Source organism: Oratosquilla oratoria, chromosome 19 (assembly GCF_046742065.1).
Source record: "Oratosquilla oratoria isolate Oo_2021 chromosome 19, ASM4674206v1, whole genome shotgun sequence".
Classification (NCBI taxonomy): domain Eukaryota; kingdom Metazoa; phylum Arthropoda; class Malacostraca; order Stomatopoda; family Squillidae; genus Oratosquilla; species Oratosquilla oratoria.
In genome coordinates, this window is record NC_134795.1 from 37,632,439 (window position 1) to 37,657,733 (window position 25,295).

The 25,295-nt window shown below is 38.8% G+C and overlaps 1 protein-coding gene across 4 annotated transcripts in view; it reads left to right on the forward strand.

Annotated features, from left to right (window-relative positions):
• Nucleotides 1-25,295, forward strand: part of LOC143035843 (lymphoid-specific helicase-like) — a 115,578-nt gene that overhangs the window by 5,206 nt on the left and 85,077 nt on the right. For all 4 annotated transcript variants that reach the window (XM_076202902.1, XM_076202905.1, XM_076202903.1 and 1 more), the window contains exons 2-5: nt 13,648-13,805; nt 19,976-20,086; nt 21,256-21,296; nt 21,385-21,491. In XM_076202902.1, the coding sequence (XP_076059017.1) occupies nt 13,672-13,805; nt 19,976-20,086; nt 21,256-21,296; nt 21,385-21,491 (393 nt within the window). In that variant the 5' untranslated portion in view covers nt 13,648-13,671. The remainder of the gene's footprint in view (nt 1-13,647; nt 13,806-19,975; nt 20,087-21,255; nt 21,297-21,384; nt 21,492-25,295) is intronic.

Sequence of the window (25,295 nt, forward strand, 5' to 3'; positions counted from 1 at the left end):
TACACTTCTTAATATTGAAGTCCACCTCCCATTTCTGACTCCGGTTCCATACTTTATTCAGGTCTTCCTGCAGTGATTCTCAATCCTCTTCAGTTTTTACTTTCCTTAACAGTTTGGCATCGTCAGCAAAGAAGCTCATGTAACATTTCACATCCTCATCCATGTCATTCACATAAATAGCAAACATTATTGGAGCTAGTATAGATCCTTGCAGTATTCCACTGATCACCTCTTTCCAATCTGAATATTTTTCTCTGAGCACTACTCTCATCTTTCTACCAATCAGGAAGTCCTCCATCCATTTTAGTAGGTTCCCTTGTATCCCTCCTATATGTTCGAGTTTCTTTAATAATTTTTTGTGTGGTACTTTGTCAAAAGCTTTTTGTAAGTCCAGGAAAGCACAGTCAGCCCATCCATTCCTTTCTTGCACTATATCTATTAATCTTGAGTAGAAACATATTAAGTTTGTGGTACATGATATTCCTTGTCTGAACCCAAATTGTCTTGGGTTTATTATATTGTTGTCTTTCAGGTTTTACCCATCTATTCTTGATGATTTTCTCACAAATTTTGGCTATAGTGCTTGTTAGTGAGACTGGCCTTTAGTTAGTTGGTTCTTCCATGTTTCCTCCTTTATATATTGGTACAATGTTAGTGTTTTTCCAGTCTTTTGGTATTTTTCCTTCTTTGAGTGAGCAATTTATTATGTTATGTATTTTGTCTGTTAGTTCTTCTTTGCATTCTTTTAGAATCCAATTTGCAATTCCATCCGGGCCATGTGATTTCCTGACGTCAAGGTTTGATAGGTGTTCTAGTATTTCTTTTTGTGCTCTTGTTATGTCGCTCATGGTGGGAGATCGCCTTTCATTACCTTTGTTCCAATATTGTGTTTTCTCTCTAGTGAAGACAGAATTATAGTGATTTTTCATGATTTCGGCCATTTCTAAATCTTCTGTGTATTCTATATTTCCTTGGCGTAGTTTCACCATTTCTTGCTTGTTTTTAAGTTTACCATTCACATATCAATAGAATAGTTTGGGTTGCTATTTGCATTTATCTATATTATCCTTTTCATGGTTCCTTTTTTCCTCTCTTTTCACTTTATAGCATACTCATTTCTATAGTTTATATAGACTTGCCATTTTCCAGGTTTTTTTTATCTTTTCTCCACCTTTTCCAAGCTCTCTCCCTTCTGTCTTTTGCCTCATGCATCTTTTGTTGAACCAGCATTTAATGTACACTCTCTCTTGCTTCTGTCTTGGTATGTACTTATTTACCCCTTTATTGTAACTATCCATCAAGATATTCCATTTCTCTTCCATTTTTGTCTATTCCATGTCAAATTTTTCCCAGTTTGCATTCTGGAAGAATTTCTTTAGTTTTGCAAAGTCGGTTTTGTTGTACATCAATCTTCCTTTCTTATGCTTTTCATTTCTCTCCATGTATATTTCTTCCTTTAGTTCAGTTTCAATGAGTATATGGTCACTCTTTCCAATTGGTGTCTTGTATTGGATTTTATTCACAATTTCAGGTTCTGTTGTAAAAATTCAATCTAGTTTCGACGGCTCTTCGTTATTTCTGTATCTGGTGTTTTCACTGACCCACTGAATCATTGTGTATTCCATGGTCATATCCAGTAGTACATTACCCCACAAGTCATCTCCTCCTCGCACTGTCATGTTTTCCCAACAAATTTCTTTGCAATTGAAGTCTCTCATAATTACCAGATTACCCCCTCCCATTAGTATCTTGTTTAATGATTGCCTTGTATCCTCTAACATTTTCATATGCTTGATCTCTTTCCAAGCGTTCATTTTTGGAGGCACATAAGTCACCACAAACTTTCTACTTTTCATGTTCTTGTCTTCGACTTTTATCATGATTAGTTTTACATTACCTTTGCCCTCCGCTATTTTTGTCACATTCAAGTTTTTCTTGGCCAAGAACATGATTCCTCCCCACTGTTTCTTGTCTCTGTTTTTAATCCAGTAATTATATAGTCCATTTCCAACATCGATGGATGGTATTTCACCCCTTAGTTTAGTCTCCACAATTCCCATTATGTCTGGCTTTTCTTCTAGCAGGTAATCATTAAGTTCGTTCAATTCCTGAAATTAATCTGTTGATGTTGGTATAGGCCACTCTCAATTATTTTCTCTCTCCATTTATTTTTTTTCTGTCTTTGGTTCGCCCATTCTGATGTACCATTTCTTCAGTCTCATGTTGATTACTCTCCAATGGAATTCCTTGCTTTCTGTCTCCGTTCTTTTTTTTTTTTTTCCCCTTTGCTTCATCTCTTAGTGTCTTTTCTTTTTCTAATTCCTCAGTACTCATTTCCCTTTTTATCCATATCTTATTGTATTTTTCACTCCTTGCCAAGTTACCTATTTTTTCAAATATGTCTTGTACTGCCATTTGTGATCTTAGTTTTATCTTTAGGGGTCGATTTCTATCCTCAGAATAGCAACCGATCCTATATGTTTCTTCAAAGTCTTTACCTGCATCATGCACTCCCTCATGAACTTCTTTTAAGATTTCTATTGCTGTCTCTTTTTCTTCTTTTTCTCTCATGAATCTCGTCAAACCATGTTTTTCTTTTAGCCCATATACCACAATACATTTTTTCCCATCCACTGTGTCTCTGACCCAATTTGCTTTTTCATTAATTACTTGGATAATTATGTCTTTTGCATTATCCTGCATTTGTTGGATTATTTCTTTGAAAGCAATTTCTTTATTTTCAATGTTTACCTTCCATTTCTTAATCTTTTGGATACTTTCCTCACCTAGGTTTTCTTTGATTTTTTCAGTTATTTCCTGTCTTTTGTTATTTACCTCTGTTTTTAAGTTTTCGCTATTGGTAGCATCATTAATTCTCTTCTTTTCATTATCCTTCTTCAGCTCTCTTATTTCCTTTTTCAATCCCTTAATGTCGTTTCTCTGGTCCAAGTTAGTTCTCCTCAGGTCGGAGATATCAACGTTTGCTTGCACTAGGCAGTCCATTAATCCAACAATTTCGTTTCTTAATTCCATAATTTCATTCTCCCGCCGTATTCTATTCTTGCTCATTTCCCTCTCTATCTCTATGATACGACTTAGGAAAGATTGTGCCAACAGCAATGTATGGGGCAGAAAAATGGAACATAAGAGAGGAAGAGAGGAGTTTGAATGTGTTTGAGATGAGATGTCTATGAAGTATGATAGGGGTTACTAGGCTGGATAGAGTGAGAAATGAGGAGATAAGGAGGAGAACAGGGGTAGTAAGGGAGTTGGGAGATAGGGTTGATGAAAGAGTATTAGGATGGTTTGGACACATGGAAAGAATGAGTGAAGAAAAACTAGTAAAAGAGGTATGGAAGGCAGATGTGGAGGGAGTGAACATGAGGGGGCATCCTAGGATGAGATGGATGGATGGGGTGAAGGGGGCTTTGGGGAAGAGGGGAATGTCTGTTGAGGAAGGACGGGAGAGGACAGAAGACAGGGGTGAATGGAGAATGGTTGTATATGGATGATGCTGTGATACATGAGGTGGAATGGGTGGGGGTGAGGTAGTATGTGTGAGAAAAATTTGACACAGCCTGAAGGGATTTCTCCCCGTCTTCTCCTTTTCTGCATGGGGGGACGGAGAGGGGGGGGTTGCCGATTTAATGAAGCGGCCTTGCTGTGGATGTGCTGGTGCTGTGTCTTGCGACACTGCCTCTAACCCAGGGCAGTGGACAAGGTGCAGCGATGACCCACCATCCAGGAGGTGCTAAGATAAGAGGGAGGGTGGAGTGTATTTAGGGATGGAATGGGTGGGAATGATGTAAATGCCTTTTTCTTTTTGGCTAACTCCCTTGTAAGGGGGAAAAAGCCTTGGTATATGTATGTATTAACATTCAGAGTGAAAGAGAACGAGTAATACAGCTGTGACTATTTTATAATGCGAGTGCTGTCATACATTATCATACATCAGGCATCCTTTGCTGCATGAGAGAATTTGACTCATAAGTGCAGTGTGGTCAGTAAACAACTGGCTCACCTCCCACTTTTTTCCATTTTCTTTAACAATTTCCAATCCCCTTCCCATTACCCTCATATTTGCCTCCTGCATCACCCCATCCATGTACACATTGAACAGCCATGGTGACATAACTCACCCCAGACACAGCCCCACCTTTACCCCAAACCATTTGCTGTCACCATTTCTAATTTAACACAGGCTATACTACTCTCACAAAAACTCTTAACTACTCTCAACAGTTTTCCCTCAATCCCATATATCTGCAAAACCTCCCACAGTGTCTTCCTGTCTACCTTGTCAAAAGCCTTTTCCAAATTCATAAATCCCCCAAAAATATTGTTACCTATTCCTAGTTTTCTCACATACTGGTATCTGTCTTACCAAAAGATTGATCATGAAACCCCTACTTTTTCTAAACCCACACTATTCATCACCAATTACTCCCTTTGTTCCTCTCCTAATTCTTTCAGTTAAAACACTTACATAAGCCTTCCCAATTACATTCAACAGACTGATCCCTCTGAAACTACTATACTCACATTTGTACCCTTTCTCATTGTAAAGTGGAACTATACTGGCACTCCTCCAGTCCTCAGGCACTCTACCCTCCCATGGACACACATTAATCCCTTCAATATGAGTCAAATTCTTACGCACAGCATCAGATGCCTGGTGTATGATGATTTGGTGATGCACCACAATACTTGTGAATATAAAGTTGGAGATTAATTATTCGTTCTCTTTCACTCTAATTATATTAATAACTACAGAAAAAACATGATCACAAGCCAGTTCACTAAATATAGGGGACTTTCAGCTACAACTACAAAATTAATATATCCTAGATGTTGACACCAGCATCCTCATCTACCCATTTGTGCCTCATGATGGCTGCATTGGCATCATTGTTTTGAAAAGGTTAAACAACCTCACTAGCCAGTCCACTATTACTGTACCTCCCTTTTTCAGACACTCCTCATGATATAAATCTAAACCAGGTGTTCTACCCAGTTTATCACTTTAATAACTACTTGCCCCTCATCTTTTTCTTATTTCTTCTCCATTGTACTCACCCATCACTCATTTTCTTATTGCCTCTCACTGCTACCACCAATCACTCCCTATCCTCCACATTTAACAGCTTAAAATACTGCACCCATCTTCCCCCTACCACCTCCTCTATAACCGTCTTTCCATCTGCACCTTTTACCTTTTCTTCTCTACTTGATCTGCCTCCCCTCCCACCACTCACTACCCTTCCTTCTATTCTCTCCCATCCTCCTTGTTCCACCTATCATCTTTACACATCATGTCACTCCCTCCCTGAAACACCCCCATTCCTCTTCCACTTCTCGCTATTATATGGAGATACTAGTGTTAATACATGTAGTACTGGTACATGCCGGTACTACAAGCAAGATGAGTCAGATTGGTATGTAGGGTGAGTTGGCATTGTGATGACTTAATGTTTTACCACCCATAGTTGACCTTCTGGCTCCAGCTCAGCAGCCTAGTTTCTATCAAGACTGGCTGCATGTGGTCATGTCTGTTTGTGCTTTATGATTAGATTTTCTTTCCTGGCCGATGTAAAATTTATCCAGACAAGACTCAAATTGTTGGACATTGTTTGAATTCACTACCTGCCTGGGTAACTTTTTCCAAACATTGACTACCGTATGTGAAAGGGAGATTTTTTTTCACGTTAAGTCACACTGTTGGTTTAAAGATATTCTTTGAATTACCCCAGGTCAGATGTTCATCCCTTAACATAAAGATGCCCCAAGTGCAATCCTCATTGTTTGTGTAGCTGACAATTTTGTAGGCTTTGATCGGGTCTCCCCTGGTGTATGCTGGTGTTGGCATGTTTAATTCCTGGAGGTGTTCCTTGTACTGTAGATCCTTTAGCTGAAAGACTGACTCTGGTGCTTAGCATTGTATATTTTCAAGAGTTTCAATATCCTTGACCTCCTTATCATACCAACAGTCTGGTTGGATTTGTTCATCTTTTCTGCCAGATAGCCTGTGAATGACACTTTTCATCACATACAACTCCAGTTTCTTTTTCCACCTCCATCAGTGCTATGGAGTTGAACATTTTGTTATTTGGAGCCTCACCATATCTACCTACCCTTATAAACTTGCTCATATGAGGGTGAAAATCCATCCTCCATTTCTTGGACCTGGTTTTAATCTTATCCAGGTCCTCTTATATTTTTCTGCTATCCTCAGTGCTACTGATTGTCATGAGTCATATCTTAAATCATACAGATATTTCATACCCTACTCTAGTTATTCCTTTCCACATATTAATACAACAGTACAGAACAGAACAGAAAAGGTCTAAAATTAGCTCTGTATTAAAGAAAAGATCTTGACATGTTCCCCTGGACTATAAACCCATCAGTATCACCTGTTGCAAAACTCAAGTAGCAATTTTAACCAATGGTATTTTACCCAACAACCAGTTTTGGGCAGTTGTGGAATATGGTGTTTTTATCTGGCAGCATGATTTGCTCCCACCCCCCACACACTAAACATGGCAAAATTAATTGCTGACAGTATTCGTTATATTGAGTTTTGGATCATAACCATTCCCTTCATTTATTTGAATTGGAGAAAAGTGGGAGGTGAGCCAGCTGTTGTTTGCGGACGACACTGCGCTTGTGGCAGGATCGGAGGAGGGATTGAGGAACTTGGTGACAGAGTTTGGGAGAGTGTGTGATAGAAGAAAGCTGAAGATAAATGTGGGTAAAAGTAAGGTGATGAGATGTACAAGGGGTGAAAGTGGCAGTAAACTGGAAGTGAGCATTAAGGGAGAGCGACTGGAGGAAGTGGATAGTTTTAGATACTTGGGTACAAATGTGGCAGGAAAAGGTGGATTGAAGGTGGAGGTAGAATGTAGATTGAGAGAAGCAAGTAAATGCCTTGGTGGAGTAAAAAGTGTAATGAGGAATAGACATTTGGGAATGGATGCTAAGAGGAGACTGTATGAAGGAGTGATTGTGCCAACAGCACTGTATGGGGCAGAAACATGGAACATAACAGAAGAAGAGAGAAGGAGTTTGAATGTGTTTGAGATGAGGTGTCTGAGAAGTATGATGGGGGTTACTAGGCTAGATAGGGTGAGAAATGAGGAGGTGAGGAGGAGAACAGGGGTGGAAAGGGAGTTGGGAGATAGGGTTGATGAAAGAGTATTAGGATGGTTTGGACACATGGAAAGAATGAGTGAAGAAAAACTAGTAAAAGAGGTATGGAAGGCAGATGTGGAGGGAGTGAACATGAAGGGATGTCCTTGGATGAGATGGATGGATGGGGTGAAGGGGGCTTTGGGGAAGAGGGGAATGTCTGTTGAGGAAGGACGGGAGAGAACAGAAGACGGGTGAATGGAGAATGGTTGTATATGGATGATGTTGTGATGCATGAGGTGGAATGGGTGGGGGGATGAGGTAGTATGTGTGAGCAAAATTTGATGCAGCCCAAAGGGATTTCTCCCCATCTTCTCCTTTTCTGCATGGGGGGATGGAGAGGGGGGGTCGCCGATTTAGTGAAGCAGCCTTGCTGTGGATGTGCTGTGTCTTGCGACAGTGCTTCTGACCCAGGGCAGTGCACAAGGTGCAGCGATGACCCATCATCCTGGAGGTGCTAAGATAAGAGGGAGGGTGGTGGGGTGTGAAGTGTATTTAGGGATGGAATGGGTGGGAATGATGTTATGCCTTTTCCTTTTTGGCTACCTCCCTTGTAAGGGGGAAAAAGCCTTGGTATATGTATGTATGTATGTATTAATACATTTATTATTTCTAAACAAACTATAGTAAATAATACATCTATAATAACAATAGGTACATCACTCACCAGAGGATGTTGTGTGATTTAAAGATCCCCCCCCCTCTGCCATGTAGTGTAGTGGGTCTACTGTGTTTGTGGAAGTTGCAACACGCATTTGTGTGCCCCTCAAGTCAAGGTTATTCTAGACTTTGAAGGATTTCATTTTATGGTGTAAATAGTCTGTAGGTGTATTTGTACAGCCCGTAATTGTCTTTAGGGTTTTGTTCTGTAAGGTGTTGTGGTGTGTCTTGGTGAGATTAGGGGCCCATGTGGGCTTGCATAATTCATCACTGAGTGTTTATATTGTTTGTATGTTGTAGTGGTAGTTTCTTTGTTTTGTCCAAATGCCCTGGTTTGGTGGTATATACATTACACACACATCCCCTAACCCACAGAGCCTGAGATTGTTGAAATTTTTTATTACAAAACCCCAAAAGGAAGAGTGACCATGTACTATTAGAACTGGAATTGAAAGAACAAATGGATCAAAGCAAAAACAATAAACATAGAATAGGAAGATTAATGTATAACAAAACAAACTTTGAGAAAATTAAAACATTCTTCTGCAATGCAAATTGGGATAAATTCCTAAACGAAGAAACAGGGATAGAAGAAAAATGGAACATGCTAAAAGAAATTTATAATAAAGGAGTGAATAAATATGTACCACAAAAAATAGAACATACATAAAAAGCTGGTACAATAAAAGATGTAGTGAAGCTAAGGACAAAAGAGACAAAGCTTGGAAAAAATGGAAAAGAGACAAGAAACCAAACAAATGGCAAACATACATCAAACTAAGAAATGAGTATGTAAAAGTACGCAGAGATGAAAATAGAAACTATGAAAAAAGGATAATAGATAAATGCAAGGAAGAACCCAAACTATTTTACAAGTATGTAAATGGAAAACTAATAAACAAATACAAGAAATAGAAAAACTCCGCCAGGGCAAAAATTAATATATAGAGGAACTAGAAAGGGTGGAAATTATGAACAACCATTTCAAATCAGTGTTCACATTAGAAGGTTCACCTGACTGTGAAGAAATTGAGAGAGAATTATCCTCCACAATGAAAGAAATAATTGTAACACAAAAGGAAATCAGTGACCAAATTAAAACCCATGATGTTAGAAAATCACATGGCCCAGGCGAAATTGCAAACTGGATACTGAAAGAATGTATGGAAGAATTAACTGACAAAATATACATTATAATTTAAGTATCACTTAAAAAAGGAAAAGTGCCACTGGACTGGAAGAAGGCAATTATTGTACCAATCTATAAGGGAGGTAATAAAGAAAACCCATCTAATTACAGAACGGAATCACTGACAAGTACAATAGCAAAAATTTGTGAAAGAATTGTCAAAAATAGATGGGTAAAGCACCTGGAAGAAAAAACTATACTAAATCCAAATCAGTTTGGATTCAGACAAGGGAGATCATGTACAACAAATTTGATCTGCTTCTACTCAAGATTGATAGACATAATACAAGAAAGAGATGGGTGGGCAGACTGTGCCTTTCTCAACCTACAAAAGGCATTCAACAAGATACCACATAAAAAACTTACAAAGAAGATAGAGTCAAAAGGTGGCATCAGAGGAAAATTATTGGAATGGATGAAAGACTTCCTGATTGGGAGGAAAATGAGAGTAGTAATTAGAGAAAAATTCTCAAACTGGGAAGAAGTGAAAAGCAGTGTCCCACAGGGATCAGTACTGGCCCCAATCATGTTTGCTATATACATTAATGACATGGATGAAGGTGTAGAGTGTTATATGAATTTCTTTGCAGATAATGCAAAGATACTAAAGAAGGTAAAAATGGAGGAAGACTGCAACTCATTGCAACAAGATTTGGACAAGATCTGGAATTGGACCCAAAAGTGGGAAGTAAAATTCAGTATAAAGAAATGTAGTATAATGGAGTTTGGAAAGAGTAAAAACAGAATATCAAAAGATTACAAAATTGGTGAAGAAAAGATGAAAAAAGTAAACTCAGAGAAAGATCTTGGAGTGATGATTGGCAAGGACATGACACCAGATAAGCATATTAACAAAATATTTGGAGAAACCTACAATTTATTGAGATCAATCCAGGTGGCGTGTGCCTATTTGGATGAAGAAATGATAAAGAAAATCCTAACTACACTAATAAGACCAAAACTCGAGTATGCAGCAGCACTCTGGACACCCAGTACCAAAAAGAACATTAAAAAACTAGAAAGGTTACAAAGAGCAACAACCAAACTAGCACCAACTCTTCCCGAACTAACATATGAACAAAGACTGTCCAAATTAGAACTACCAACTTTGGAACAGAAAAGAGAAAGAGGTGACCTGCTGACTATCTACAGAATAATGAAAGGAATGGAAGTTTTAGATAGGGATGACTTGTTAATATGGGACAACGGTAAAACGAGAGGACATGAAAAGAAACTAAAAAAAGATAGTTACAGAAGAAATTTAAAAAGGAACAGCTTCCCACACAGAGTGGTAGATACATGGAATAAATTAGACAACAAAACAGTGTGTGCAAACACTATACAAGATTTTAAGAAAAAACTTGATGCTGAGAGATACAAAGACGGGTCACCACAAGCATAGCTTCCTTCCCGTATAATACAACTAGGTAAATACAGCATGGAGGGAATTGGGGGCCAAACTGCCACAAGAAGCCCTTGCTACCCCTGTGGGTGGCACAGATGGATTGGGTAGTTGAGTACATTGGTGTAGTAAGGTTGGAATGGATTGAAGCTTACAAAAGTTTCCACTGCATATCATGGTATTACTATTGTGCACCTGAAATTGTACAACAGCAATTTTTTTTGTTTTTTTTTCAATTTTTTTTTTATATAAGACTTGTTAGGCTTGCTTAGCAAATGTACTATGCATACTATTTTGATTATAATGAGTACTTGTGTACTATTATGTCCATAGTGTGTTTTGGTGTAGAAGAGAAGAAGCAGGCATTCATAGATTGGCTACAAATTAGGATGAGGGAATCATATGAGAGATACAAAGTAAAGAAAAGGGAAGTTAAGCATGAGATAAAGGAAGTAGAGGAGAGCAGATGTGAAATGGGGTAAGAGTATGACAGAAAATTTTGAAAGTAATAAAAAGATGTTTTGGAAGGAAATTAAACGAGGAAGAGGAGGCGAATCAAGTAGAGAAGAAAAGGTAAATGGTGCAGACCGAGAGATGATAATGGAAGAGGAGGCAGTGAGAGGAAGGTGGGCAGAGTATTTTAGGGAGTTGCTAAATGTGAAGGAGGATAGGGAGGGAAAGGTAGTTGCAGTGGGAAGCTATAAGAAAACGAGAGTGATGAGTGAGGAAAATGAAGGAGAATTAGGGAAAGATGAAGTGAAAGCAGCTGTTAAGATGATGAGAGCAGGTAAGGCACCTGGTCTGGATGGATGCCATGCAGAATGTCATGAAGAAAGGAGGTACAGTTATGGTGGACTAGCTTGTGAGGTTATTTAATGTTTGTTTAAGAGAGGGTAGAGTGCCGGAGGACTGGAGGAGTGCCTGTATAGTTCCGCTTTACAAAGGAAAGGGGGACAAGTGTGAGTGTAGTGGATTCAGAGGAATCAGCTTGTTGAGTGTAGTTGGGAAGGCTTATGGGAGGATCTCTTTTTGAGAGGATTAGGAGAGGAACAGAAGGAGTAATTGGTGAGGAACAGTGTGGGTTTAGCACAGATAGGGGTTGTGTAGATCAGATCTTTGTGGTAAGACAGATATGTGAGAAAGCTATAGGAAAAGGTAAGGATATTTTTTTGGCTTTTATGGATCTAGAAAAGGATTACAACAGGGTAGACAAGAAGGCACTGTGGGAGGTACTGCAGATATACGGGATAGGAAAGCTGTTAACCCCTTCCATACGGTGCCGCACACGTAGGCGTCATGAGGAGCAAGTGGATTCGTGACGCTGCCATATCGGCGTCTTGATTATATTTATTGTAGTCGCCCCTGTGTTTTTACATTCTCCCTAATCTGCTCTTAATCCCATTCTCTGTGGTTTTCAAAATTCACGGGTGAAAGAGAGAACGATTGATATAAGCCGTGACTATATTTTATGATGCGAGTATTATTACGACACGTCGTACGGCTGGCATTGGCTGCTGCCCGCGAGATTTAAGTCCCGTAGTGAAGTGGTTAAGAGGAAGAGTTTTTACGAGAGTAGTAGAGCTTCAGTTAGGATTAGAAATGGAGAGAGTGAATGGTTTGAGGTAAAGGTGGGACTTCATCAGGGATGTGTTATGTTGCCCTGGCTCTTCAATCTTTACATGGATGGGGGTGGTGCAAGAGGTGAATGCAAGGGTGGTGGGTCGGGGGTTGGAGATGGTTGAAGAAAATGGAGAAAAGTGGGAGGTGAGCCAGTTGTTGTTTGCTGATGACACTGCACTTGTAGCAGGATCAGAGGAGGGATTGAGGAAGTTAGTGACAAAGTTTGAGAAGATGTGTGAAAGAAGGAAGCTGAAGATAAATGTGGGCAAAAGTAAGATGATGAGATGTACAAGGGGAGAGAGTGACAGCAGGCTGGAAGTGAGCATAAAGGGTGAAAGACTGGAGGAAGTGGATAGTTTTAGATACTTGGGTGCGAATGTAGCAGGAAAGGGAGGAGTGGGGGTGGAGGTAGAATGTAGATTGAGAGAAGCGAGTAAATGCCTTGGTGGATTAAAAAGTGTAATGAGAAATAGACATTGGGAATGAATGCTAAGAGGAGGTTATATGAAGGAGTGATTGTGCCAACGGCACTGTATGGGGCAGAAACATGTAACATAGAGAGGAAGTGAGGAGTTTGAATGTGTTTGAGATGAAATGTCTGAGAAGTATGATAGGGGTTACTAGGCTTGAGTGAGAAATGAGGTAAGGAGGAGAACAGGGGTGGAAAGGGAGTTGGGAGATAGGGTTGATGAAAGAGTATTAGGATGGTTTGGATACATGGAAAGAATGAGTGAAGAAAGATTAGTTTAAGAAGTGGAAGGCAGAGGTGAAGGAGTGAATATGAGGGGGCGTCCTAGGATGAGATAGATGGATGGGGTGAAAGGGGTGTCACAAAAGAGAGGAATGTCTGTTGAGGAAGGACAGGAGAGGACAGAAGATAGGGGTGAATTGAGAAGGGTTGTGTATGGATAATGCTATGATGCATGAGGGAGAGTGGGTGGGGGATGGGGGGTGAGAAAGTATGTACGAGAAAAAATTTGACGCAGCCTGAAGGGATTTCTCCCCATCTTCTTTTGTGCATGAGGGGATGGAGAGGGGGGATTTATGAAGCGTCATTGCTATGGATGTGCTGTGTCTTGCGACACTGCTTCTGACCCAGGGCATTGGACAGGATGCAGGGATGACCTGTCATCCAGGAGGTGCCAAGATAAGAGGGAGGGTGGAGGGGAGTGGAATATATAGGAAATGGGATGGGTGGGAGTGGTTTCTATGCCTTTTTCTTTTTGGCTACCCCCCTGTGTAAAGGGGAAAAAACCTTTGGTGTATGTATGTATAGTTTCCTCTTTACTATAGGCTCATATGTGCATTTGCTTGGAGAAAATGGCTGTGTTATGATAAAAGTTATAAGATTTTGTATTGTCAAGCAGAACAAATCATACTTGATAAAGATTTTGGGTTAAGAGATTTGTATAACAGTATGCCTTGGTTAGTTTTGTAATATAAATGGGCAAAATATTGTATGGTTGAAACTGTAGTGTCACATTTTTTATATGCAGCATAACAGAATAATATAGGTATCCTTGAAAAAGGCACTTCAGCATTTGATTTGTATAGATTAATTCATATATATATTTTTTTCTTTTCCAAGATACTGTACATATCAGAAATCAACATGGAGGAAATAGCTTTAGAAGAAATGGTGGCAGAAGAGGAGCGAGTTGGTGAAGTAAATAAATCCGAGGAAGACCATATGAAAAAGGAACTAGAAAAGAAATTACAAGAGGAGAGAGAACTTGTGGAGCAAAGGTAATGATGTAAATAGATTCTATCTATATACCAAGGGGCTCTGCGCCCTCTTGTAAGGGAAGTATCCAGCCAAAGGTTAAACCTCTCCACAACCACCAGATATCAGCCTCCAGAACCACATCCATAATCATATTGTTCATTGCTCCATCAACATACTCAAAGACAATACATTGCTTCATGCCAGACCCCCTGATATCCATCTTTCTGAATCCTCTCCCCCACAAAAGGACAGAGTCCACCTGGTCAGACTGCTGTGTGGCTGATATCCAGTCCTTCTAAATTACCAGAAGAGGCTGGATGACATTGCAGATAATTGTCCAGGATACAACACTTCACTCCATATTGTACAGCATATTATGGAAGACTGCATTGTACACAATCATGAATGGAAACAACACAATATATTCTATAAGATTTTTGTGGGAAAAACCCATTCCAGCTGTGGCATTCCTCAGGGAAGTGGTACTGCTCAGCCAAACAGTATAGGGAACAACAACAACCACTCCAACTCATTCCATTCCTATCCACCATCCAATTAGATCACTCATCATAGGTCCTCTCAGATAAATAGATACTTTAAAGTAATTCTGAGCACATTTCAGACCTGTAAGTAAATTTGTAAATCATGTTTGTATTAGTTTATGGTATATACATGTATACCAAAGGGACTTTTCCTTTTGGTAATGGGGGTGGTTAAATCAAAGCATGCATTCACCCCACACCCATCTGTAAGACAGATATGAGAGCATTTTTTGGTAAAGGGCTTTCATGAATTTAGAGAATTATGTATGACAGGACTGACAGATAGGTATTGTGGAGTGTATTGCCAAAATTTATGCAGTAACCACTGTAGGGATTTAATTGCTCCCCCACCCCTTCCACATTAAACAAGACAAAATAAATTACATGTAATGTTTGGTACCCTATTTATAGAGTATCAAATGGTAACCATTCCTTCCATTTGCTATGAATACATTTATTTTTTCTAAAACTAAAATAACATACCAACCAACCACGGTCGAAGCAAGACGTGCCAGAACGAATGCTCTGAACCCGCTATTTAGTGATTCACGAGAGCCCAGGTATAGAAATATAATGAGAAATAGAGATAATGATGTTTTGGATGAATTAATAGAGCTCAAAAGTGAGTATAAAATAATGTACAAAGAAGTAGCTATGCTAAGGAAAGCCAGTGAGGAGAATTATAGGGAGATAGACGACTTAAAAAAGGAATTAAATAAATTAAAGGGAGAAAATGAAAGGTTGAAAAGTGAAGATATAAATAGGAATGAGGCATTAAAAAAGGAGATAAAAGATCAAATGCAAGCAGTGACTGAAAAGGGGGAAGAAAAATTCAAGGAAAATGACTTACAGGAAATAAAGAAACAGTGGAAAGTTGAACAGGAATGTCAAAAAGTATCCTTTAAAGAAATAATGGAGATCAAATGCAAGCAGTGACTGAAAAGGTGGAAGAAAAATTCAAAGAAAATGACTTACAGGAAATAAAGAAACAGTGGAAAGTTGAACAGGAATGTCAAAAAGTATCATTTAAAGAAATAATGGAGCAACAGGTCAAGGAGAATACCAAGGAAATGGTGATCCAAGTAATTAAAGAGAAAGGCAACTTATGGACACAGTAGATAAAAAAAGATGCATTGTAATCAATGGCATTAAAGAGAAGCATGACGTACCTAGATATCAGAGGGAAAAGGAGGAGAAAGAGATCACTAAGGAAATTCTGAAAGAATTACAGGCGGAAGGACAAGGTTTGGATAAGGAAATCGAGGAGACCTATAGATGGGTAGATACTCTAAAGAAAAACAATACAGGCCACTGAAAGTAAAGCTTAGATCATAAGCAATTGCAGAGGAAGTAGTATCCTGAATAAGGAAATTAGCAAATAGTGAACAATACAAAAATATATGGATAAAAAAAAATGAGTGAAGAAAAGAAATAAAAAGAAAGAACTTGGAAATGAAGTGAATGAAAAAAGAACTGAAACTTAAAAGAATGATTTTTTTTTTTTTTAGAGTGGTGGACCTGAGGCTGAGAAAATGGTATATAAGGAAAAAGGAAACAAAGGAGACAGAAAAAGATGAGAAAGGAAATTAAAAATAGCTTATACCAATATAGATGGAATAACTTCAGGAATGAATGAATTAAATGATTATCTGGCCCTAGAAAAACCAGACATAATGGGAATAATGGAAACTAAATTAAAGTGTACTCCACCACCCAACACTGTGGGACAAGGTTTATACAATTGTTGGACAAAGAATAGGAAGTATAAACAGGGAGGTGCAGTATTAATTTTGACTCATAAAGACTTAAAAGTAACAAAAATAGCTGAAGGAGAAAATAATGTAGAATCAATTATGATACAAGTTGAAAGCAAATATATGAAGAGTAGAAAATTTGTAGTGGTGTATGTGCCCCCCAAAACACAGACAGTGATCATTCCAAAATATTAGATGTGGCGCAGCGAATTAGTATGCTGCGCATAGGGGAAACGTAGCCATGGGTGCCCTCTTACTGCATTACATAACGTAAACAAACGCGTGAGGGGAAAGGATTCACTGAGTACTTGGTGCTACGTTTATTTGACGATAGGAAAGAAGGCTTTCTCCTTTACAAGAGGCATTTTCCTCTTCACATTAAAGGTGTTGCCATTGAAACTTTGGGAACAGAAGAAATTTTTAGAAGAGATGAAAACTGCAACATAGAAAGGTGCTAGTTACTAACAGCTACAAGCTCAAATGTAAGAATATAAGAAAATTACAAAGAATCTGAACATGAAATACGAGCAGCTTAAGACAAAATTCATTGTGACATACAGATAATGTAATATAACAGATCTTCTAGAACTAAATTCGGCTCGAAAGACTTACTGAGTTGGCCGCGAAGGGAGGGTGAAAGCACCTTGGGTTTTAGGCTCAAACTGAGCACCTAGACGTGAATCGTGACGTCACAAACGGCAACAGGTCTTTACACACCTTCTTAATTCTAATTCTTAAAGTGAGCATCGTACAAATAATGAGATGTTATCTTGCAACACAGCTTGCAGACAACTTACAAATGTAGGATTTCGAAGCAAAAGAGGTCTCTGCTCGAAATACACTTAAAATTAAAGCATTACAAAAAACAAGACTGAAAACCCCTTCCGAGGGGAAACGAGCCTTAAGACAAAAAATATGTAAACATGGAGATACATGGAATTATAAAAAGGCCCCGTTACTGCTCGTAACGGCACATTAGAAGATACAAAATATGAATTAACTAATATACTGAAGGACCGATGAAATATAGTAATTATGGGTGACTTTAATTCAAAAGAAATATGTTGGGAGGAAATGACAGTGAAGGATGGAGAGGAACTCTGGTGCAATGTCCTGCTTGACAAGACCATCAAATATACATTGACTCAATGGATAAGGTAAAATACCAGATACAGAGGTAGTGAAGAACCATCAAGGCTGCTTTTAATACTTATGACAGACTGAAATTGTCAACAAATTTGATTACAAAACTCCAATAGGAAAGAGTGACCATGTGCTAATAGAATTTAAGTTGAAAGAGCAAATGGATCAAAGCAGAAATGATAAACGTAGAATAGGAAGACTAATGTACAACAAAACAAATTTTGAGAAACTCAAAAAATTCTTTCGCAATGTGAACTGGGAAAAATTCCTAAATGAAGAAACAGGGATGGAAGAGAAATGGAATATACTAAAAGAAATTTATAATGAGGGAGTGAATAAATGCATACCACAAAAAAAAAAAGGAAAGAACATACATAAAAAGCTGGTACAAAAACAATGTAGTGAGGCTAAGGGTAAAAGAGATAAAGCTTGGAAGAAATGGAAAAAAGACAAGAAAACAAGCAAATGGCTAATGTACATCAAACTAAGAAATGATTATGTAAAAATACGCAGAGATGAAAAGAGAAACTACAAAAAAAAAATAATAGAAAAATGGAAGGAAGAATCCAAACTATTTTACAGGTATGTAAATAGCAAACTAAAGAATAGACAAGAAATAGAAAAGCTGCGCCAAGGTAAATACGAATATACAGAAGAACTGGAAAGTGCTGAAATTATGAACAACCACTTCAAATCAGTATTCTCAAAAGAAAATGTGCCTAACTGTGAGGAAATAGAGATCCCCCTCAATGAAAGAAATAATTGTAACACAAAAGGAAATCAGCGACCAAATCAAAACCCTTGACGTCAGAAAATCACATGGTCCAGACGGAATTGCAAATTGGATACTGAAAGAATGCATGGAGGAATTAACAGGTAAAATATACATTATAATTAAATTCTCACTTCAAGAAGGAAAAGTGCCACAGGACTAGAAGAATGCATTGTACCGATTTATAAGAGAGGAAACAAGGAAGATCCATCAAATTACAGACTGGTGTCCATGACAAGCACAGTAGCAAAAATTTGTGAAAAGGTCATCAAAAATAGATGGGTTAAACATTTGGAAGAAAAAACTATACTGAATCCAAATCAATTTGGATTCAGACAAAGATCATGTACAACAAACTTGATATGCTTCTACTTTAGATTAATAGATATAATACAAGAAAGAGATGGTTGAGCAGACTGTGCCTTTCTGGACCTACAAAAGACATTTGATAAGGTACCACACAAGAAACTAATAAGGAAAATAGAGTCAATAGGTGGCATTGGAGTAAAATTATTGGAATGGATGAAAGACTTCCTGACTAGGAGGAAAATGAGAGTAGTAATGAGAGATAAATTCTCAAATTGGGAAGAAATGATAAGTGGTGTCCTGAAGGGATCAGTACTGGCCCCGATCATGTTTGCCATATACATAAATGACATGGATGAAGGAGTAGAGTGTTATATGAATATCTTTGCAGATGACCCAAAAATACTAAAGTAAGAACGGAGGAGGATTGCAACTCATTACAACAAGACTTGGACAAGATCTGGAAATGGACTCGAAAGTGGGAAGTGAAATTCAATATCAAGAAATGTAGTACAGTGGAATTTGGAAAAAGTAAAAACAGAATATCGAGAGATTATAAAATTGGTGAAGAGGTCAAAAAAGTAAACTGAAAAAGACCTTGGAGTGATGATCAGCAAAGACATGACACCCGATAAGCATATTGATAAAATATTCAGAGAAACCTACAATTTATCGAGGCCAATAAAAGTGGCATTTGTCTATTTGGATGAGGAAATGATAAAAAAGAATTTAATTACACTAAGATCAAACTCGAGTACGCAACAACACTATGGACACCCAGTACCAAAAAGAATATAAAAATATTAGAATACAAAGAGCAACAACAAAACTGGCACCAACTCTTTCCAAAATGACATATGAACTAAGACTGCCCAAATTAGAATTACCAACTCTGGAACAAAGAAGGGAAAGAGGAGACCTACTAACTACAGAATTATGAAAGTAATGGAAATCTTAGATAAGAATGATTTATTGAAATGGGACAATGGAAAAACAATAGGACACAAAAAGAAACTCAAAAAAGATAATTACAGAAGAGATCTGAAAAAAGATAGCTTCCCACACACAGCGATAGATACTTAGAAGAAACTAGACAAAGAGACAGTGTGTGAAAACACTATTCAAGATTTTAAGAAAAAATTTGGTGCTGAGAGATACAAAGACAGGTCACCGTGAGTGTAGCTCCCTTCCTGTAGAATACAACGAGGTGAATACAGCATTATGAATATTTAAAATTTAGTAACATATTTTGTATTGTATGTCACACTCCTATAGACTAGTCGTGCAGCATTCTTTTATGGAGATAAATATTTTCATTTATAACCTCTGTGACTCCAATTGTTCAGTTTGATATTGTCTCCAAGGATAGAAAAAATGTTCATCAGTGACAAGGCATACTCCTACCTAGACCATCATTACCCATCACAAATGTAATGCAGTGATGTATTCATTATAGCAATAAACTTGTTCAATGGCTGCCAGTGTCTTTGAATACAAGTATGATTTTGCCTTCTTGCATTTTTTGTAGTGATCTACTTTTTAGCAATATACATGTACAACTGGTTTCAGAATAGAAGTTGTCTATCAATATACGAAGAGCTTTTTCCCCCTAATAAGGGAGGTATCTAATGAAAATTATATCATTGCATTATTTTCCTCTTTCTTATCAACAGGCATAAACGATTGATGCATCTTCTAAGTAAATCACAGTTTTATAGTCAGTTTCTTCTACAGAAGATTGAAACTCAGAGAGAAGAAGAGGTAAAGAAATCAAAAAGGGGCAGGTATGTAGCTCTTTTTGGGTATATTTCTTTATAATTGGTTTCTGATACTTAAAGATTTTGTAAGAAAAAGTGTATTAGCTTTTACATGAAAGATTTATTATGTACAAAGATTATACTATTGATTTTATTGTAATGGATTAAGATAATGATGTGAAAGCTTGTGGAGGATGGTGGTAAGATTTGTTTGAGGAGAAAATTAAAAGTTAATGCATCAAAAAGTGAACAGGGTGGTATCCATGAGTTGAGGGCATATGGATGATATACAGTTACAGGAGAAGACAGGAATCACACAAAAATCATTGGTGACATTGCACATCAGGCGACCATAAATCAAAGAAACATCAAGCATTATCTAGGGGTTGTGAGCCTAAGAGAGACTTGGGGCAACAGATTGATTGATTGATTGCAGAGGAAGAATGTGGAGTAGGGAGGAAGTTGTGGGTATCTAGGAACTGATATAAATTATTAGAAAACTTGTGGAAGAAATTGGCCAGAGAGTGAAGGGGAGGAAAAAAGATGCGAGGTTCCCTGAGATTGATGTGGAGAAATGAAAGGATGTCAGTGGAATCCATAAAAGGAATGTTTGAAGCAATAGTTGTGTTTATCTAATTGTATGCAAGAAAGGAGCAATGATCATGGAGTTTTGTCTCGCTCCCCAACAATGTTCCCTCTAAGCTGTGTGCACATATATTTAACAACTAGCACATATAAAGAAAAATGTGCACACACAAGATTTTTGAATTATATTAAAATCAATTCAATAAAGAAGTTCCACCCAAACATCAATTTATAAATTCTCAAAAAATATGGTAACTTACCAACCACCAAACCAATAATTGCCTCTCCTCTCTCTCTCTCTCTCTTCTCTCTCTCTCTCTCTCTCTCTCTCTCTCTCTCTCTCTCTCTCTCTCTCTCAAATTACTTTGCCGCACCATAATTTTCAGAGAAAAAATTAGAGGGTGACAAGTACTAAAAAAAGTTTGCAGAGGCAGTGGAAATGTAGTACTAGGGGGCTATGCTTTTGAGTATGAGGTGTAACAGGAAACATTAAATGATTCATGTCAGGAATATGTTTTTGAAAGGGATTGATATTGGAACAATACCATTTGTAAACTAGTAGGTGTATAATGAAAATATGTTTGATAATTCCATTTATTTCTGTTTTCTAGGAAAACCACAAAACTGCAGGAAGAAGAAACTGAAAAGGATGGTGAGTGTCCTTGTTCTTTTGAAATGTCCATATTAATCTACAAAGAATATAGCCATATAATTCATGTATTATTTGTTGCTTTCCACAGAAAATGATGCACCCAACAGCAACATTGCAAAGAAAAGGAAATACAATGATAAAGAGGATAGGAAAAGACAAGAGAAATATTTGATTGCAGATGTTTTGGATGAAAAGGTATGTAGAGAGGTTTTGATGAGAAATGATAGAGGCATGTAATTATATTTTTTTCTCTTTTATATTGTAAATAAGTCATGAACAAATAAAGGATATTGTTGAGTCACTGTTGAAAAATCCTAATTCAATATTCAGGTTTTCTTGTAATGAAGTGATTGTAAGCCCTCAGGGTTTTATAATTGCCAGTGTAGAAGGGCCTTTAATTCACCATGGTTTTCAATCTTGTACTGGAATTGTGATGACCCATTTTTATCTTTCTGGATGAGAGCGTCATAGTTCACAACCCTGATGTAGCCCCACCACCACCATTCACTCTCCATTCCCTAATACAAGATCTGCTACTCACACACAGTCTTTTGGCTGACCTCTACAGACTTCCCCCTATCCCATACATCCACAACATATCCCACAAAGCCTGTCAGTTTTGTCATACACTTTCCAATCCATAAAGCCCAAAGACATCCTTCTATCTCTATACCAAGGTCTTTATACAAGGATGGTAACCAAAGTCAAAAAGGCATAATTCCTCACCCATCCACGACAACCCCTGCCACTCCACTCCAGTTTACCACTCCTCCATCTTGTCTTGGCTGCTCCTAGATGACGGGTCATTCCTGCATCTCGCCCACTGCCCTGGGTCAGAATCAACGCAGCAAGACACTGCACATCCACAGGAAAGCTGCTTCATTGAATTGGTGACCCCCCCTCTCCATTCCCTTGTGTAGAAAAAGAGAAGACGGGTAGAAATCCCTACATGCTATGTCAAAATATTCACTTAATCACTCCCTAACCCCCTATTCCCCATCCACTCCATTCCATGCATCACAGCATCATCCATACACAACCATTCTCCACTCACCCCTATCTTCTGTCTTCTCCCTTCCTTCCTCAATTGGTATTCCCCTCTTTTCTCAACACTCCTTTTACCCCATTCATCCATCTCGTGCTTGGGAGGTAGCCAAGTCAGAAGGCACGTGCCCACTCCCACTTATTTCAGTCCTCTCCATCACCCTTGTCTCCCTCTCATCTTAGCTCCTCAAAGTCAAACTCTGTCACCAACTTCCTCAATCCCTCCTCCGATCCTGCCACAAGCGCAGTGTCGTCCGCAAAAAACAGCTGGCTCACCTCTCACTTTACTCCATTTTCTTTAACCATCTCCAATCCCTGACCCACTACCTTTGCATTTACCTCTCGCACTACCCCATCCATGTATAAGTTGAACAGCCAGGGCGACATAATGCATCCTTGATGAAGTCCCACCTTTACCCCGAACCACTCACTCTCTCCATTTCTAATCCTGACACAAGCTCTACTACCCTCATAAAAACTCTTGACAGATCTTAGAAGCTTTCCTCCTATCCTGTATATCCGCAAAACCTCCCACAGTGCCTTTCTGTCTACCCTGTCATAAGCCTTTTCCAGATCCATAAATGCCCAAAAAACATCCTTCCCCTTTCCTATAGCTTTCTCACATATCTGTCTTACCACAAAGATCTGATCTACACAACCTCTACCCATCCTAAATCCACTGTTCCTCACCAATTACTCCTGTTCCTCTCCTAATCCTCTCAATCAAGATCCTCCCATAAGCCTTCCCAACTACACTTAACAAGCTAATCCCTCTGAAACTAGTACATTCACACTTGTCCCCTTTTCCCTTGTAAAGTGGAACTATACAGGCACTCCTCCAGTCCTCCGACACTCTACCCTCTCTCCAGCAAACATTAAATAACCTCACCATCCAGTCCACCATCACTGTACCTCCTTTTTTTAGGCATTCTGCATGGCATCCATCCAGACCAGGTGCCTTACCTGCTTTCATCATCTTAACTGCCTTCACTTCATCCTTCCTTATTTCTCCTCCATTTTCCTCTTATCATGGTCATTTTCTTAGCGTTTTCCACTGCCGTTATCTCTCCCTCCCTATCCTCCTTCACATTTAGCAACTCCCTAAAATATTCTGCCCATCTTCCCCTTACTGCCTTCTCTTCCATTATCATCTCTCCATCTGCACCTTTTACCTTTTCTTCTCTATTTGATTCGCCTCCTCTTCCTCTCTTAATTTCTTTCCAAAACATCTTTTTGTTACTTTCAATATTTTCTGTCATACTCTTACCCCATTTCACATCTGCTCTCCTCTTTGCCTCCTTTACCTTTTGCTTTACTTCTCTTTTCTTTGTACCTCTCCTATGACTCCTTCGTCCTATTTTGTAACCAGTCTGAGAAAGCTCGCTTCTTCTCTTCTACAACCTTCTTTGTTTCCTCATCCTACCATTCACTACCCTTCCTTCTATTTCCTCCTGTCCTTCTTGTTCCACACACCATCTTTGCACACTTTGTGACTCCCTCCTTGAACCATCCCCATTCCTCCTCCACACCTAGCTCTACTCTATCCTTCACTCCCTCCCACTCCTCCTTCAGCTTCTTCTTGTACTCTTTCTCCTTTCCCTTTTCATTTAAAGAATTCACTCTAAGAACCTCCCTACCTTTTGTCACTTTCCTCTTTCTCCATCTATCCTCCACTCTCAACTTACCTTCCACCAAAAAATGATCTGATATTCCCCCACCCTCTCCCCTCAGCACATGTACATCCTTAACTCTTCCTATCCTAATCCTATTTACCACTACATAATCCATTAACGCTCTATCTACCACCCTTCCCTCCACCACCCTCTCCCATGTGTACTTATGCTTGACTTTCTTCCGAAACACTGTATTTGCTATCATAAACTCTCTTTCTAGACACATTTCCACCATCAACTCTCCACTACGATTCTTTCCTGGAACTCCACATTTCCCAAGCACTCATCAATTGGATCATTTCCTACCCTAGTATTAACCCCTTCCATACGGTGCCGCACACGTTGGCGTCATGAAGAGCAAGTGGATTCGCGACGCTGCCATATCGGCGTCTTGATTATATTTATTGTAGTCGCCCCTGTGTTTTTACATTCTCCCAAATGTGCCCTGAATCCCATTCTCTGTTGTTTTCAAAATTCGCGGGTGAAAGAGAGAACGATCGATATAAGCGGTGACTATATTTTATGATGCGATTATTATTACGACACTTCATACGGCTGGCATTGGCTGCTGCCCGCGAGATTTAAGTCCCGTACTGAAGTGGTTAAGGTCTCCCAGTACTATTACATTGACATCTCTCCCTAAATCCTCTATGCACTCATTTAAATCTATCCAAAAAGCCTCCCTTTCTTCTACACTCTTCTCACTGCCAGGCCCATATGCACTTAGAAAAACCCACATCTCCTTTCCCAGTTTCACCTTCATCCACATTATCCTTGAGGAAACCTCCTTCCACTCCACTATACGTTTACCTATCTCTTCACTTACTAGTATAGCCACCCCTTCCCTCCCTCGCCCTCTCTTCACTCCTGATAACCTCCCACTTACTCTCCCAAACTTACACTTGCCCTTCCCTTTCAACTTAGTTTCACTCAAAGCCAACACATCCATCTTTGTTCTCACAAATATACTACCTATCTCTTCCCTTTTACTCTCATCTGTACCACATCCACACACATAACAAGACCCAAACCTTAGGGTGCTGGTCGGAAAACTCCTAGACCCTCTTATGCCTTTACTTTTTTTTAGGAATGTCCCCTGTGGGGCTACAAGGAGAAGGATGCCTAGTCCCAATCCCCATCCCTTTCTTCTCGCCTCTTACGATCCAAGTGGGAATACTTGGTGGCAGTATTCTTTTCCCCCACCACAGGGGACAAAACAAAAGAGGACAAACTTCCTGGTTGACAAAGTCTCTAACTCACCTCCGAGGCCCTGCATGTGTAA